A 12,186-nucleotide genomic window follows, 5' to 3' on the forward strand; every position below is an offset into this window, starting at 1 on the left:
GAAATCTGGAAAATCATCTTAAATCCAGCATGTTTTCCCACTGTTGGTTCATCCCCAAGTCATGGATTCATGGATTTGTGGATTCATGGATTCAGCTCTATCCAAGTTCCCATGGATAATCTCATTTTCTACACTGATTTTTTTTCCCCTCTGCCTTGCTAAACTCTGTTTTTTTCCCCTCTAAAATCTGGTGCCACTCCTCTGCATAAATGTTCATCCAGGAATTATTAAGTTAAGGTGAAATTTTTAGGAATTTCCAAGCCATTACCAGAAATTAGGAGGAAAATGGATCAGTTTTCCTGATGAGCTAATTAAGCTGTCCAGTGGTGTCCCAATTAACCCAACAGATGTGGAGAATCCCTTCCCAACCCCTCCATCCCTCATTCCTGCTCATCCCAAACCCACTCTTGGTTCATCCCCAAGTCATGGATTCAGCTCTATCCAAGTTCCCATGGAAAATCTCTTTTTTTACACTGATTTTTTTCCCCTCTGCCTTGCTAAATTATTTTTTTCCTCCCTTGAAATCTGGAAAATCATCTTAAATCCAGCATGTTTTCCCACTGTTGGTTCATCCCCAGAGCTCATGGATTCAGCTCCTGTTCTGTCAAAGTTCCCATGGATAATCTCGTTTTCTACACTGATTTTTTTCCCCTCTGCCTTGCTAAACTCTGTTTTTTTCCCCCCTAAAATCTGGTGCCACTCCTCTGCACAAATGTTCATCCAGGAGTTATTAAATTAAGGTGAAGTTTTTAGGAATTTCCAGGCCATTACCAGAAATCAGGGGAGCGCTCAGGGTTATAAATAAGATTAAATGACATTTTTGCCCTGTCTGAGGGTGATTTTACACGCAAAAAAAAAAAAAAACCCAACTATTAAAGCTTTTCTTCTTCAGCAATAATTGCTGGAGGTACAGAGAGGTAAAATATTAGAATTCTTTAAAGTTAGTGCCACGTCTCTGCCAATGCTGCCATAAATCAGAGCGAGGCAGTAAAACCAGTGAAGAGGAAAACCTTTAATGGTTTTGTTTTTATGCAAAATTACATTGGATTTCGAGGTTTTTATTTTTAACTTCCTTTATTTTCTCACGTTTTCATCATTAGAAATATTCAGGTCATTGTTAAATAGCCAGTTTTGGGTCTTTCTCCTCAAAAATTAGGACAAACTGCTGTTGAAATACTCTGGAAAATTATTTTGGGTACATGTGAACATCACCAATAATTTTTCTATCTTTATGTGCACCCTCTGATCACCAAATAAATGCAGAAATTGAATTTTGCTGAGATTTTCTGTGAGTCCTTAAGTTCTGAGAAAGGATTTGCCATAATCCAATTCAATTTATTTGGGGAAGCTGCTTGTCTGTGAAAATACCCACGGGACTGAGATAATCCTGATTTTCCGTGAAAATTCTGAATAATGGTGATAAACTCAATTAATTCCATTGAAAGAAAATGGGAAAATGTATAAACTCGAGGTTGGACTCAAAGATTTAAGGTTGGACTTAAATTTTGGAAGTCTTTTCCAAGCTAAATGATTCTGTTAAATTCCCATTTATAGTTTATTTTTCTGCTGTATCAAAACCTTCAATGTGTATATTTAATATCAAAAATCAAGATACAAGCCCCTATGAATGGTTCCCTCGTAAATATATTTTTGATCCCTTGTTTTCCTCAGTTTTCCTTTAGAAATGCTGGATAAAATTGAATTTACAGAAAATCCATGAGGTAAAATTCATTTTTCTGTGAAATGAGTGTATTTATATTGCACATCCTCACAGAAACAATTTTATATAATCTCAAATTATTGAATTTTTTCCTCACCCAGGGCTTACCATGTCCGTAGTGGAAAAATCCTGGCAGTGAAGGTAAGAAATTTCAGACATTTTATTTTTTTTCCCCATTTTTTCTGCCCTTGCTTTCCTTCCCTTCCCTCTGATTTTTGGCTCTCAATTTGATTTATTGCATTAATTAATTTATTTACAGTAAATTTATTTATTTATTACTTATCTACTGTAAATTTAGTCATTCCCAATGAGCTCAGATTCCCAAAATTCAGGATTTTCCCCCCAGGAATTGCCTGAAAATCCCACGTTTTGGTCCTCCATGGATGTTTCCAAGGGCAGTTGGGCTCCTTGATTAAACCTGGAATTTTAGAATTTTGTGGTCAGGAAAAATCCCAATTTTCTCTGAAATTCACTTAAAACTGGGATAAAATAATAGCAACAGTGGGGCAGACCTTGGATGCAATTTGTGAATTAAATTATGCTTGTAAATGAAATTATTAATTATATTATTAATTAAATTAATAATTATATATTGTATTCATTGTTAATTAATAATTATTAGTTCATCTGCATTAAAATAAGCCAAAAATAATTTGGTTGCTTTTTTTACTGATAAAATCCAGATTTAATTGCACAAGATAACCACAAACCTGTTGACTAAAACACTTCCAGCTGGTAAATAATCAACCCAATGCTAATAATCCATAACACAACCCCTCAGTGATGCACCAGATCCCATATTTTGCATAACCTTAACCTCCAGAGGACTCAATCCCTTTTTCCAAGTCACTTTTTCCTCTTTAAAAGGCAGCATCCCAGTGAGCACCATGACTCTGCACTGCTTTTCGCCATTCTCCCGCTGCTTTTCGCTGGAATTTCAGTGCAGCACTTGATTATCATTATTACCTTTATTATTTATCACCCCTGCCCACAGCACCCCAAATTTCCTCTGAGCTGTGCATACTGTAAAAGACAGGGAAGTCTTAATTAAATTAAAGCAGAATATCTGAGTCTGACCTGTGATTTTTGCTCTGCTCCCCTTTAGTGGAGGCAGCAAATGGAGAGAGGCAGCAGTGACAGCCCGTGATGAATTGCTGTGTTTATTCTGGATATTTTAATGGCCTCTCCCTAATTCAAATTGAGCAGGGAGTAAATTATAATTCAGTCACTCAGCTGCTGGGCCTCACCTGACAGCTCAGCCTGTGAGCGCTGGGGGAGCACAGCCTCAGGTGGGTTCCTCTCTCCAAAGTTCTCCCTGGCCACGAGCGGGGCTCCAAAATCCCTGAATTCTGGGCAGAAAATTCGTTAGGAAGATGCAGCTTGGTCAGGAGGATCAGAGACCTTCCCCGAGGACTTGCATGTCATTTAAATTCATTTTTAGGAAGTTCTTCTGGTCCAGTGTCCATTCCCAGCTCAACTCCAAAGTTCCCCTTTTTCCCTGGGCCTGAGGGCTCCAAAATCACTGAATTTTGGGCAGAAACTTCATTAGGAAGATCAGAGGACTTCCCAGAGGATTTGCATATCCTTTAAATTCATTTTTAAAAAGTCCTTGTGGTCCAGCACCCATCCCCAGCTCAACCATCTCACCCACGCTCAGGGGATCCCAGGCAAATAATGATTGGTGCTGCAGAGTTCTTGGTTTAGGGGAAAAAACCCAATTATTGAATGTTCCCAGGGAGGTTTTGGATTCCCCATCCCTGGAGCGTCCAAGGCCAGGGCCTGGAGCACCCTGGGATGGGGAAGGTGGAATGAGATCCCTTTCCCACCCAAACCATGCCAGGAATTTGCATCCAAATCTTCATCTCCAGCTTCATCCTCAGCAGCAATGACTCTGAGGAGATTTTTGGGGGTTTTTTTTTGTTTTCTTTTTTGGGTTTTTTGTTTGGTTTTTGTTTGTTTGTTTGTTTGTTTGGGGGTTTTTTTTGTTTTGTTTTGGTTTTTTTGTTTGGTTTTTTTGGTTTTTTTTTTTGCTTTGACACAGTTCCAGCCCATGCTGGAAGCTGTCACCTCATGAATCCCTGGAAGTTTTTTCTACCTGTACAAAACAGGCTTGGAAATTTCATACAAAAGGAGATGATAAATGCAGGTTAAGGTGAGATATAAGTATTTTTTTCCTCTTTTTGTGCTGCAAATAAAGAAATTTCCTCCAACCTTGACATGAGGTGGAGTCACGCAGGCACATGTGTGGAAGGAAACAGTAAAACAATTCTGCAGAGGAAGTGAGGCTGATCTCCCCTAATCAATTTTGGGGTGAAATAATCTTGTAATTCCTCTGTCTGTGCCCTTCCCTTGGTGTCCTGACCACCTGGAAATGGGAAAGCTCTGCTTTCCCGGGTTATCCTCATTATTGGGGTGTTTGTAATTAGGGTTGATGCAAATGAGCCCCAGACCTTTCCTCATTCTGGGCCTGGCTTTGGGATGCCAGGGATGTTTTTGCTCCTGGGATCAGAGAAATTCCTCGCTGGGATTAGAAGTGAGTGAGGTAAAATTTTGATTTGACACCCCTGACAAGATGGAATTGGGTGAAATTCAGAGAGCACCACTGGTGGGATCCCAGCAGATGAATTTCTGAGGTTTCCACGCTGGAAAAAATGTAAGTGAATATTGTTGGCAAATGATTATTGATCTGGACAAGTGTGTTAAATGTTTCTTGGCAGCCCTGTACTCCACTTACAATTTAGTTTAGTGACAGCTTTTATAAATAACCCCGGAGCAGCTCTGGGAAGAGGCAGGTTATTGGTTTTTCCTGGAGACAGATTTTGGTGCTGGGTTGGAAATGGGCTCCCCGTGTTGTGTTCTGTTCTGTCAGCACTATTCCTGGAATGTTTATTCTGCTGCTCCTGGAAACTGACTGAATTCTGCTTCCCTTTAGCTTAAAGTGTTAAATAGTGAAGGGTTGGCTGGGGGCAGACTGAGCCTGGCTCCAAGCACCGAGTCCAGTTTGGTTTTTAAAGCGGAGCTTAATAATCGGGTTTTCAGGTCTTCAAAGAACTGTGGCAAGAAATTCTGTGTTCAGTTTGAATTTCGGTGCCTCGTTCAGAGGGTCTGCCCTGAACAATCCTGGGGATTTAGAGCTGCAGGAGGTGCAGCCCACTTTGGCTGCAGTCCCTGCTGCTTTGGTCCTGCTGGGCAGTTGGGATGGTGAGAAAACTTCCTTCCTGTTAAAATTTTCTTTCCACCTATTCCTCTCCTTGTTGCCCCACAGTGATCGTCATTCCATGGATCTCCAGGATTTTAATATTGAATCATTCCCTTCCCTTTTACATGAACTCTGTGTATTTCTGTGTTTCAGGTCATACCCTTGGATATAACACTGGAGCTCCAGAAGCAGATCATGTCAGAGTTAGAAATTCTTTACAAGGTATGTGGGTTTTGCCATTGGAATTACTTTTACTTCAGTTTTCTTACAGCAGATTTTAAAACAGCCTTGTGGCTTTTTTCTCTCTTTTCCCAGTGTGACTCCTCGTATATCATAGGATTTTATGGTGCTTTTTTTGTAGAAAACAGGATTTCATTGTGCACAGAGTTCATGGATGGTGAGTAGTGGATCCAGTTTGCTTTTGATTGCTAAGTAATTAAATGAGAGAATTGTTTTGGTAGAATGAAATGCAACAGTAAGACTCAAAAACGTGGAGTATTAATAATATTGCAGGTAGTTAAAAAAAACAGAGCAGGTTGGAATTGGGATTGGGGGACATTCTGCATTTTCCCTGCGTGGAACTTCTCTTACTTTTATGGAAAATGTAAATAGAAGAGGAATAAAGGCAGCCTTAATTTGTGGTTTGATATTTGAGCCTCCCGTGCAATCTGTCCTCACTGACAAAACATCTGTTCCTCACTTGTAGTGTTTTGATAGCCAAAACAGCTTTTCCTTTCAAGAAATCTATTAACCCAATGTCCTGGGTGTTTGCAGTGGAAATGGTCTCTTAATTACCAGGCAAGGAGTTATTTTCCAGCCCAGCTGTTTCCCAGCTCGCTGCCGAGTTCCTTCTGGAGTCCCTCTCGTTCCTCCCCACGAGAATCCTCACCCCAAACCCATCCCTGGCCCCACAGCCTGGAATTCCAGAGCTGTCCCAGCCCTTGCCTGGGGAATTTGGGATATTCCTGGGGAAAAGCAGGGACAATGCCCTGGGGCAGCAGTTTGCCAGATTTTTAATTCTCAGTTTTAAATTTCTTTCCTTGCCTTAAGAATTTGTATTTCAGCCCAGGGACATTTTGGACTCTGCTTTGATCGTGAGGGCTTTTTTTGCAGAAGAGAAGGGAGGTTTCCCAATCCCTTGGGAAGGTCTGTAGGGATTTAGAGGGAATCCCATGTCCCCATCAATGGGGGGGATGCTCACAGGGTTCTTTCCCATTCTGGATTTACTGGGAAAACTTCAACTGCTTCCTCAGGAACTCCAGGAATTTTATTTCAGGCATCAGTGTGGGCATGGCCAAACCCTCCCTGGTGTGATGTCAGGAGGAATGGCTTTAATCATGGATATAAAATGGATATTTATATCCATTTCAATGGCTGTTTATATCCATTTAATTGGATGTTTATATCCATTGAATCGTGGATATAAATATGTGATAGCACAGAATGGTAGCACCAGCTCTTGACAACAAGAGTTGGGATACTTTGGACCTTGAAATCTGCTTTTTGGGATGATTTTGTTATCCCCAAGACATTTTTCCACACAGTTTGGAGTTCTTTAATGTTGATATTTATGACTGGAAGGTTTTCCAACATTTTGTCACTGCTGTTTTCTGAGGATCAATGCTACCAGCAGAAATCAGGGACGTGGGTAAGAAGCTCCCTGAGTGCTGTTTTGTGTGTTTATGCAGAGTTTGGGAGGTTTTTAAGGTCAGTTATTTCTGCCACAGCTATTGCTCTATCACTGATGGTGTTTTTATTAATAACCAAGGCCTAGAAAACCCTTGGGGCTTCAAATCTGGGGCACTGTTTCATCTGGCACCACCTGAGCCTGTGCTGTTTGTCCCTGCAGGGGGGTCTCTGGATGTTTATAGAAAAATTCCAGAACACGTTCTCGGAAGGATAGCGGTGGCTGTGAGTAATTTATTGCTTTTTATCTCTCAGTTTTTGCTGTGGGAGTGGAAAATCTGGGTTTGGGTGGTCACTGGGAGGCTGGGGCAGCTCCAGGGTCCGTGTGAGAGGGGGGTCCTTCCTCTCTCTGCTCCTCCAAACCATCCCCTGTGCTCAGGGGCTCTGGGATGAGGGAAAACTGCCTTGGGAGTGACCAACACAACCTCTGGGGGCTCCGAGGGATGGGGCTGCTGTGAGGGAAAGGTGGGAGCTGGGCTGGTCCAGCCTGGAGAGCTGGAGAGGGGCTGGGGACAAGGGATGGAGGGACAGCACACAGGGAGGGGTTCAGAGTGGAGATTGAGATGGATCTTGGGAAGGAATTCCTGGCTGGGCTGGAATTCCCAGGGCAGCTGTGGCTGCCCCTGCATCCCTGGCAGTGCCCAAGGCCAGGCTGGATGGGCTTGGAGCAGCCTGGGACAGTGGGAGGTGTCCCTGCCATGGCAGGGCTGGCACTGGGTGGGATTTAAGGTCCCTCCCAGGATTCTGTTACTCAAATCTGTGGGACAGGATGGGGTGAATGGAGTGGGATGAGGAAACAAAAGAATTTGGTGGCAGTCTGTGTGGTCACATCCCTTCCTGTCAGCGTTTCTTCCCATCAGGATGGAGAAGTGCTTTTAATCACCTTGATTTATTAAATTATTTCTTTAATCAGCCCCTTAAGCCCTTCTGCTCCCTGTGGTGCCTTCAGGAAGTGGCTCAGGAGCCCTCTGGGGATCCTTTGTCTCTGGGTGTGTGATTTCCATCCTGGCTGTCCTCATTCTGGCCACAGGGTTGGTTTTCCAGCCCCCTCTCTCTTTGGTTGCTCTGTGGGTTTTCCTTGAGGGCTTGGAGGCTTGGGTTGGTTCCTGCCACCAAAATGCAGGGGCAGAACAGATTTTCTGTGTTCTGCTCAAGGAGGATGAAGTTTTTCCCTTGGCACAAGCCAGAGCTGCCACGGGCTGGTCTCTCATCCCCTCCACACCTGAGCAGCCCCGGGGAAGGGTTAATTGGGGTCAGTTTTGGGGTGCTGAGGCTGTGCTGTCTCAAGAACCCTCATATCTCCTGGGTTTGGTCCTGAGGTGTTGACAGTGGGAGCCTTAAAGCCCCTGGCAGCTCATCCTTGGGGCTCTGCAGCCTTCAGCTGCTGAAAATCCACTGGCCATGATTGAAAACTCAAATTACAGACCAACAGAAAATTCAAAAGTTCAAAAAACCCATCTTTCCCCACAGCTGAGCAGAGGGTAATGACCAATGTCTCAGTGGATCTCACCAGGGAGGGAGATACTGCAAAACAATTGCCAAATATAAGGAATACTTTGATAACTTAAGCAGTTTAAAGCATAACAAAGTTATTCTATCATGTGCCATTTAATTAAGTGCTGGCTTTTCACATTCATTATACATCAAGCTGACAATTTAAATCCTTTAATCCAACACAGGCAGCTATTTAGTCTCTGTTCATTGTAATTCACAGCTCTCCTTTCCTCTTAATTTGTGTGGCCTGCCCAGGGTGATGAACATCCCTCTCTGATGCTGTTTCCTCTGAGCAGCTTCAAATCTGCTCATTATGTACCTGGCAGCTCCTTGTGCAGTTTGAGAGCTTTTCACCTCAGCTCAGAGGGAGAATCTTTCATCTCCTCTCCCCTCTGGAGCAGTGAGTGGGAAGCTGCTCACAGTATTCTCATTTTCCTGATGAGGATGATGAGGGTGGTTTGATGATCTGGGATGGGCTTCCAGCATTCTCCCAGCTGCTCATTCCTTCTCCTCTTCCTGATTTTAGGGGTGGGTTTAATCCATCACACCTTGGTTTTATCTCTCCCCGTCCTCCCCTTGCCATTCCACAGGTGTTCTCCTCCAGTTTTCCTCTCACCCCTAATGCTGCTGTCCAGCCCCACCTTTTGTGTCTCCATAGCTGGATTTTTTCATTTTGTCCCTGATCAGTCAGCCTGGGAGCCTGGCTCCCTGACATGGATATCTCACTTTTCCTGGTTATTTTATTTCCTATTTCCTGCCTGTGAGCCTCACTCCCTGACATGGATATCTCACTTTTCCTGGTTATTTTATTTCCTCTTTCCTGCCTGTGAGCCTCACTCCCTGACATGGATATCTCACTTTTCCTGGTTATTTTATTTCCTCTTTCCTGCCTGTGAGCCTCACTCCCTGACATGGATATCTCACTTTTCCCAGTTATTTTATTTCCTCTTTCCTGCTTGTGAGCCTCACTCCCTGACATGGATATTCCACTTTTCCCAGTTATTTTATTTCCTCTTTCCTGCCTGTGAGCCTCACTCCCTGACATGGATATTCCACTTTTCCCAGTTATTTTATTTCCTCTTTCCTGCCTGTGAGCCTCACTCCCTGACATGGATATTCCACTTTTCCCAGTTATTTTATTTCCTCTTTCCTGCCTGTGAGCCTCACTCCCTGACATGGATATTTCACTTTTCCCAGTTATTTTATTTCCTCTTTCCTGCCTGTGAGCCTCACTCCCTGACATGGATATTTCACTTTTCCCAGTTATTTTATTTCCTGCTTCCTGTTCCCACTGCAGAGCAGGGGCTGAGGAAGGAGGGGAACAAAGGAGCTTCAGAGAAGGGGAGCTCACCCTTTTCTGCTGCTCTGGGAGCAGAAGGTGAGCGCTGAGGCTGAACCAGCCCTGGCAGCTCCTGGGCCCTGGTGCTGATTTTTGGCACAGTGGAGGTGTTGGAAGGAGGCAGCAGGAGCCTTTTGTTTCCCTGGAATTGCTCAGTGGCTCCTTCGAGCCTCCCCAGGCTGTGTCTGAGGGGCAGCAGAGCCTTTGGAGGGGGCTGGGGCACCTTTGTGCTGAGTCCTTGTAATCCCCTGAGCACCCTGGGATTACCCAGATCCTGGGCTTGCTGAAGGAGAGACAGACAAAAGCTGCAGCTCCATGGGTGGATTTTGTAGACAAAACCTGCTGCTTCCATATTTTTTCCCCCCCAGTCTGGTTTATTTTCCCCATAATTTTTTTTGGGTGGATTTTGTAGACAAAACCTGCTGCTTCCATATTTTTTCCCCCCCAGTCTGGTTTATTTTCCCCATAATTTTTTTGGGTGGATTTTGTAGACAAAACCTGCTGCTTCCATAATTTTTTTTTCCCCCCAGTCTGGTTTATTTTCCCATCCCCATGTCCACAGTCATTTTTTTATTTTCCCAAGACGTGTCCAGTGCATGAATCCGTGGAAGCTGCTTGATGACGTGTGTGACCTGCACACCTGTTAATTGCAATTTGTGGAAGTTTTTAAGGGAAGCCATTTCCAGATGAAAAGGATACAGGCAGGCATTCCCTACATCCCAGCACTCCTCTGGCTCCAGCTTTGGGATTTCTGGCCTTGGACTCGTTGATCTGGGAGGGCTTTTCCAGCCTAAATGGTTCTAAATGGGCACCACTGGATTTGTCTTTCTCATCTTCTGCCCTCTCAACCAGACTTGGCATGGATGAGGGGCAATTCCAGAGAGGCCCCAGGGGCTGCAGGGAGCTGGGAATGTTCCCCTGGAGAAGGGAAGGATCCCGGGAGAGCTCAGAGCCCCTCCAGGGCCTGAAGGGGCTCCAGGAGAGCTGGAGAGGGGCTGGGGACAAGGGGCAGGACACAGGGAATGGCTTCCTGTCCCATGTGGCATTCCAGAGATCCAGGGGCAGCCCCAGCTGCTCTGGGCACCTCTGCAGGGCCTGCCCACCCTCCCAGGGAACAATTCCTCATTCTTAATATCCCATCCAGCCCTGCCCTGTGGCGTTTTGGAGCCATTCCCCTTTCCTGTCCCTCCATCCCTTGGGAATTGTCTCTCCATCTCTGGTTTTGGTTCCTGCAGGCCCTGCAAGGCCACACTTGGGTCACCTTGGAGCTTCTCTCTTTCCTCCAGGCTGGACAATCCCAGTTCTCTCGGGAGATGTGGAGGGATCTCTGCCCTCACCCTAAAATCCATCCCTGCTCCCTTTGGGAGTCGCCATCAGTGAGAAGGGGAAATCTCCCTCAGTCCCTCTCCTTCCTGCTTTTTTTATTTCCATGGAGGGCTGGGGTGTTTTCTCAAGGAAAAGCAGATTTTGGGAGCCCTGAAGGGAGGCTGTGGCCGCTGCTGGGGTGGTGCTGCTCCCTCTGTGCCTTGGCTTGCCTCTTCACACATTTATTTTCCCTCCCTTGCTGGAGCAGTGACATTGTGCTCTGCGCTGTTGATTGAAGTTCTCCCTGAAAGGATGTGCACTTGAACTGTCAGCAGAGTGAGAGATTGACAGCAGGTGGAAGCACTTTTTGTGTCAAGGCTTTGTCAAGGCATTGTTGTAAAACCTCCTTCACTGAATACCAATAATTCCTGCTCCAGCTTCAATCAAAAGATTCTCCCCTCCAGGTTTAGAATAATATTTAATGCTTGAGAGTCCTTCCCTAATAGGCAAATGTAAGGGGAGTGAATAACGAGCTGAGTCCATTTGGGGGGCTCCTGTGAGCAGATTTACAGCCCAGGATAAAGGGAAAAACTCCTTTTTTATTCCTTTGTACACCCAGAGATTCTGAAGGGAGAGTTTGGTAATTCCATGGCTTCCCTCACTGCTTACCCAGCACATGTTCCATCATAAAGATGTGTAGAACTCACAGCTGTTGATTTGTTTCCTGAGAAATGCTTCCTTTTTTTTTTTTAATGGATGCTTGCTTTAAACTAAACAATTTCCTATGACTTGAAAGATTTTCAATAGTCTAAATACATTTTTAATAATCAAAGAGTTTACTGTTCTGAAAATCCCTTTGGCCATTGGAGGAGGTTTGAAATGTTGCATCTCCTTGATTTATTTTTGCATTGGTATATTATTATTTATATGTATATTTATGGGTATATTTATATTTATAATTATATTTATTTGTTTGTTATTTGTTATTGATAATTATTATTATGTTATTGCTGGTGTAATTATGTGAAAACACTGTAGATAAAATTTCCATTTGCTTTTCATAAGCCATGGAATCGTGGAAAGATTAATGTTAGGAAAAAACCCTTTAAGATCATCAAATCCAAGCTTTTTGAAAGGCTTGAGGTGAACAAGCCACACCTCTGGGCAGGCAGAATTTGACCAAAGCTTTTGTTAAAGGTAAAAAGCATCTGAGGCCAGGAGATGCTTGGGTTTGGAGTGAGTTTAAGGGAGGAATTATCTCCTGGAACGATTCCTTTGGGATCCACCATCATTATTTGCTTTACAAAAAGATTCTGATTCCACCAACATAATTTTTCTTACAGAATAAATTTCAAATTTTGAAAGAGTTTCTAATCCAAGAGGAAGGCAGAAAATGACTGTGCTCTCTGCTTTCACTCTGTGTAACTTTTAGCACTTCTGCTC

The 12,186-nt window shown here is 43.9% G+C and overlaps 1 protein-coding gene across 2 annotated transcripts in view; it reads left to right on the plus strand.

Annotated features, from left to right (window-relative positions):
- Positions 1–12,186, plus strand: part of MAP2K5 (mitogen-activated protein kinase kinase 5) — a 120,135-nt gene that overhangs the window by 41,909 nt on the left and 66,040 nt on the right. For both annotated transcript variants that reach the window (XM_066558594.1, XM_066558595.1), the window contains exons 9-12: positions 1,822–1,861; positions 5,073–5,141; positions 5,235–5,316; positions 6,769–6,830. In XM_066558594.1, the coding sequence (XP_066414691.1) occupies positions 1,822–1,861; positions 5,073–5,141; positions 5,235–5,316; positions 6,769–6,830 (253 nt within the window). The remainder of the gene's footprint in view (positions 1–1,821; positions 1,862–5,072; positions 5,142–5,234; positions 5,317–6,768; positions 6,831–12,186) is intronic.

The sequence above is a fragment of the Molothrus aeneus genome, chromosome 13 (assembly GCF_037042795.1).
Source record: "Molothrus aeneus isolate 106 chromosome 13, BPBGC_Maene_1.0, whole genome shotgun sequence".
NCBI lineage: Eukaryota > Metazoa > Chordata > Aves > Passeriformes > Icteridae > Molothrus > Molothrus aeneus.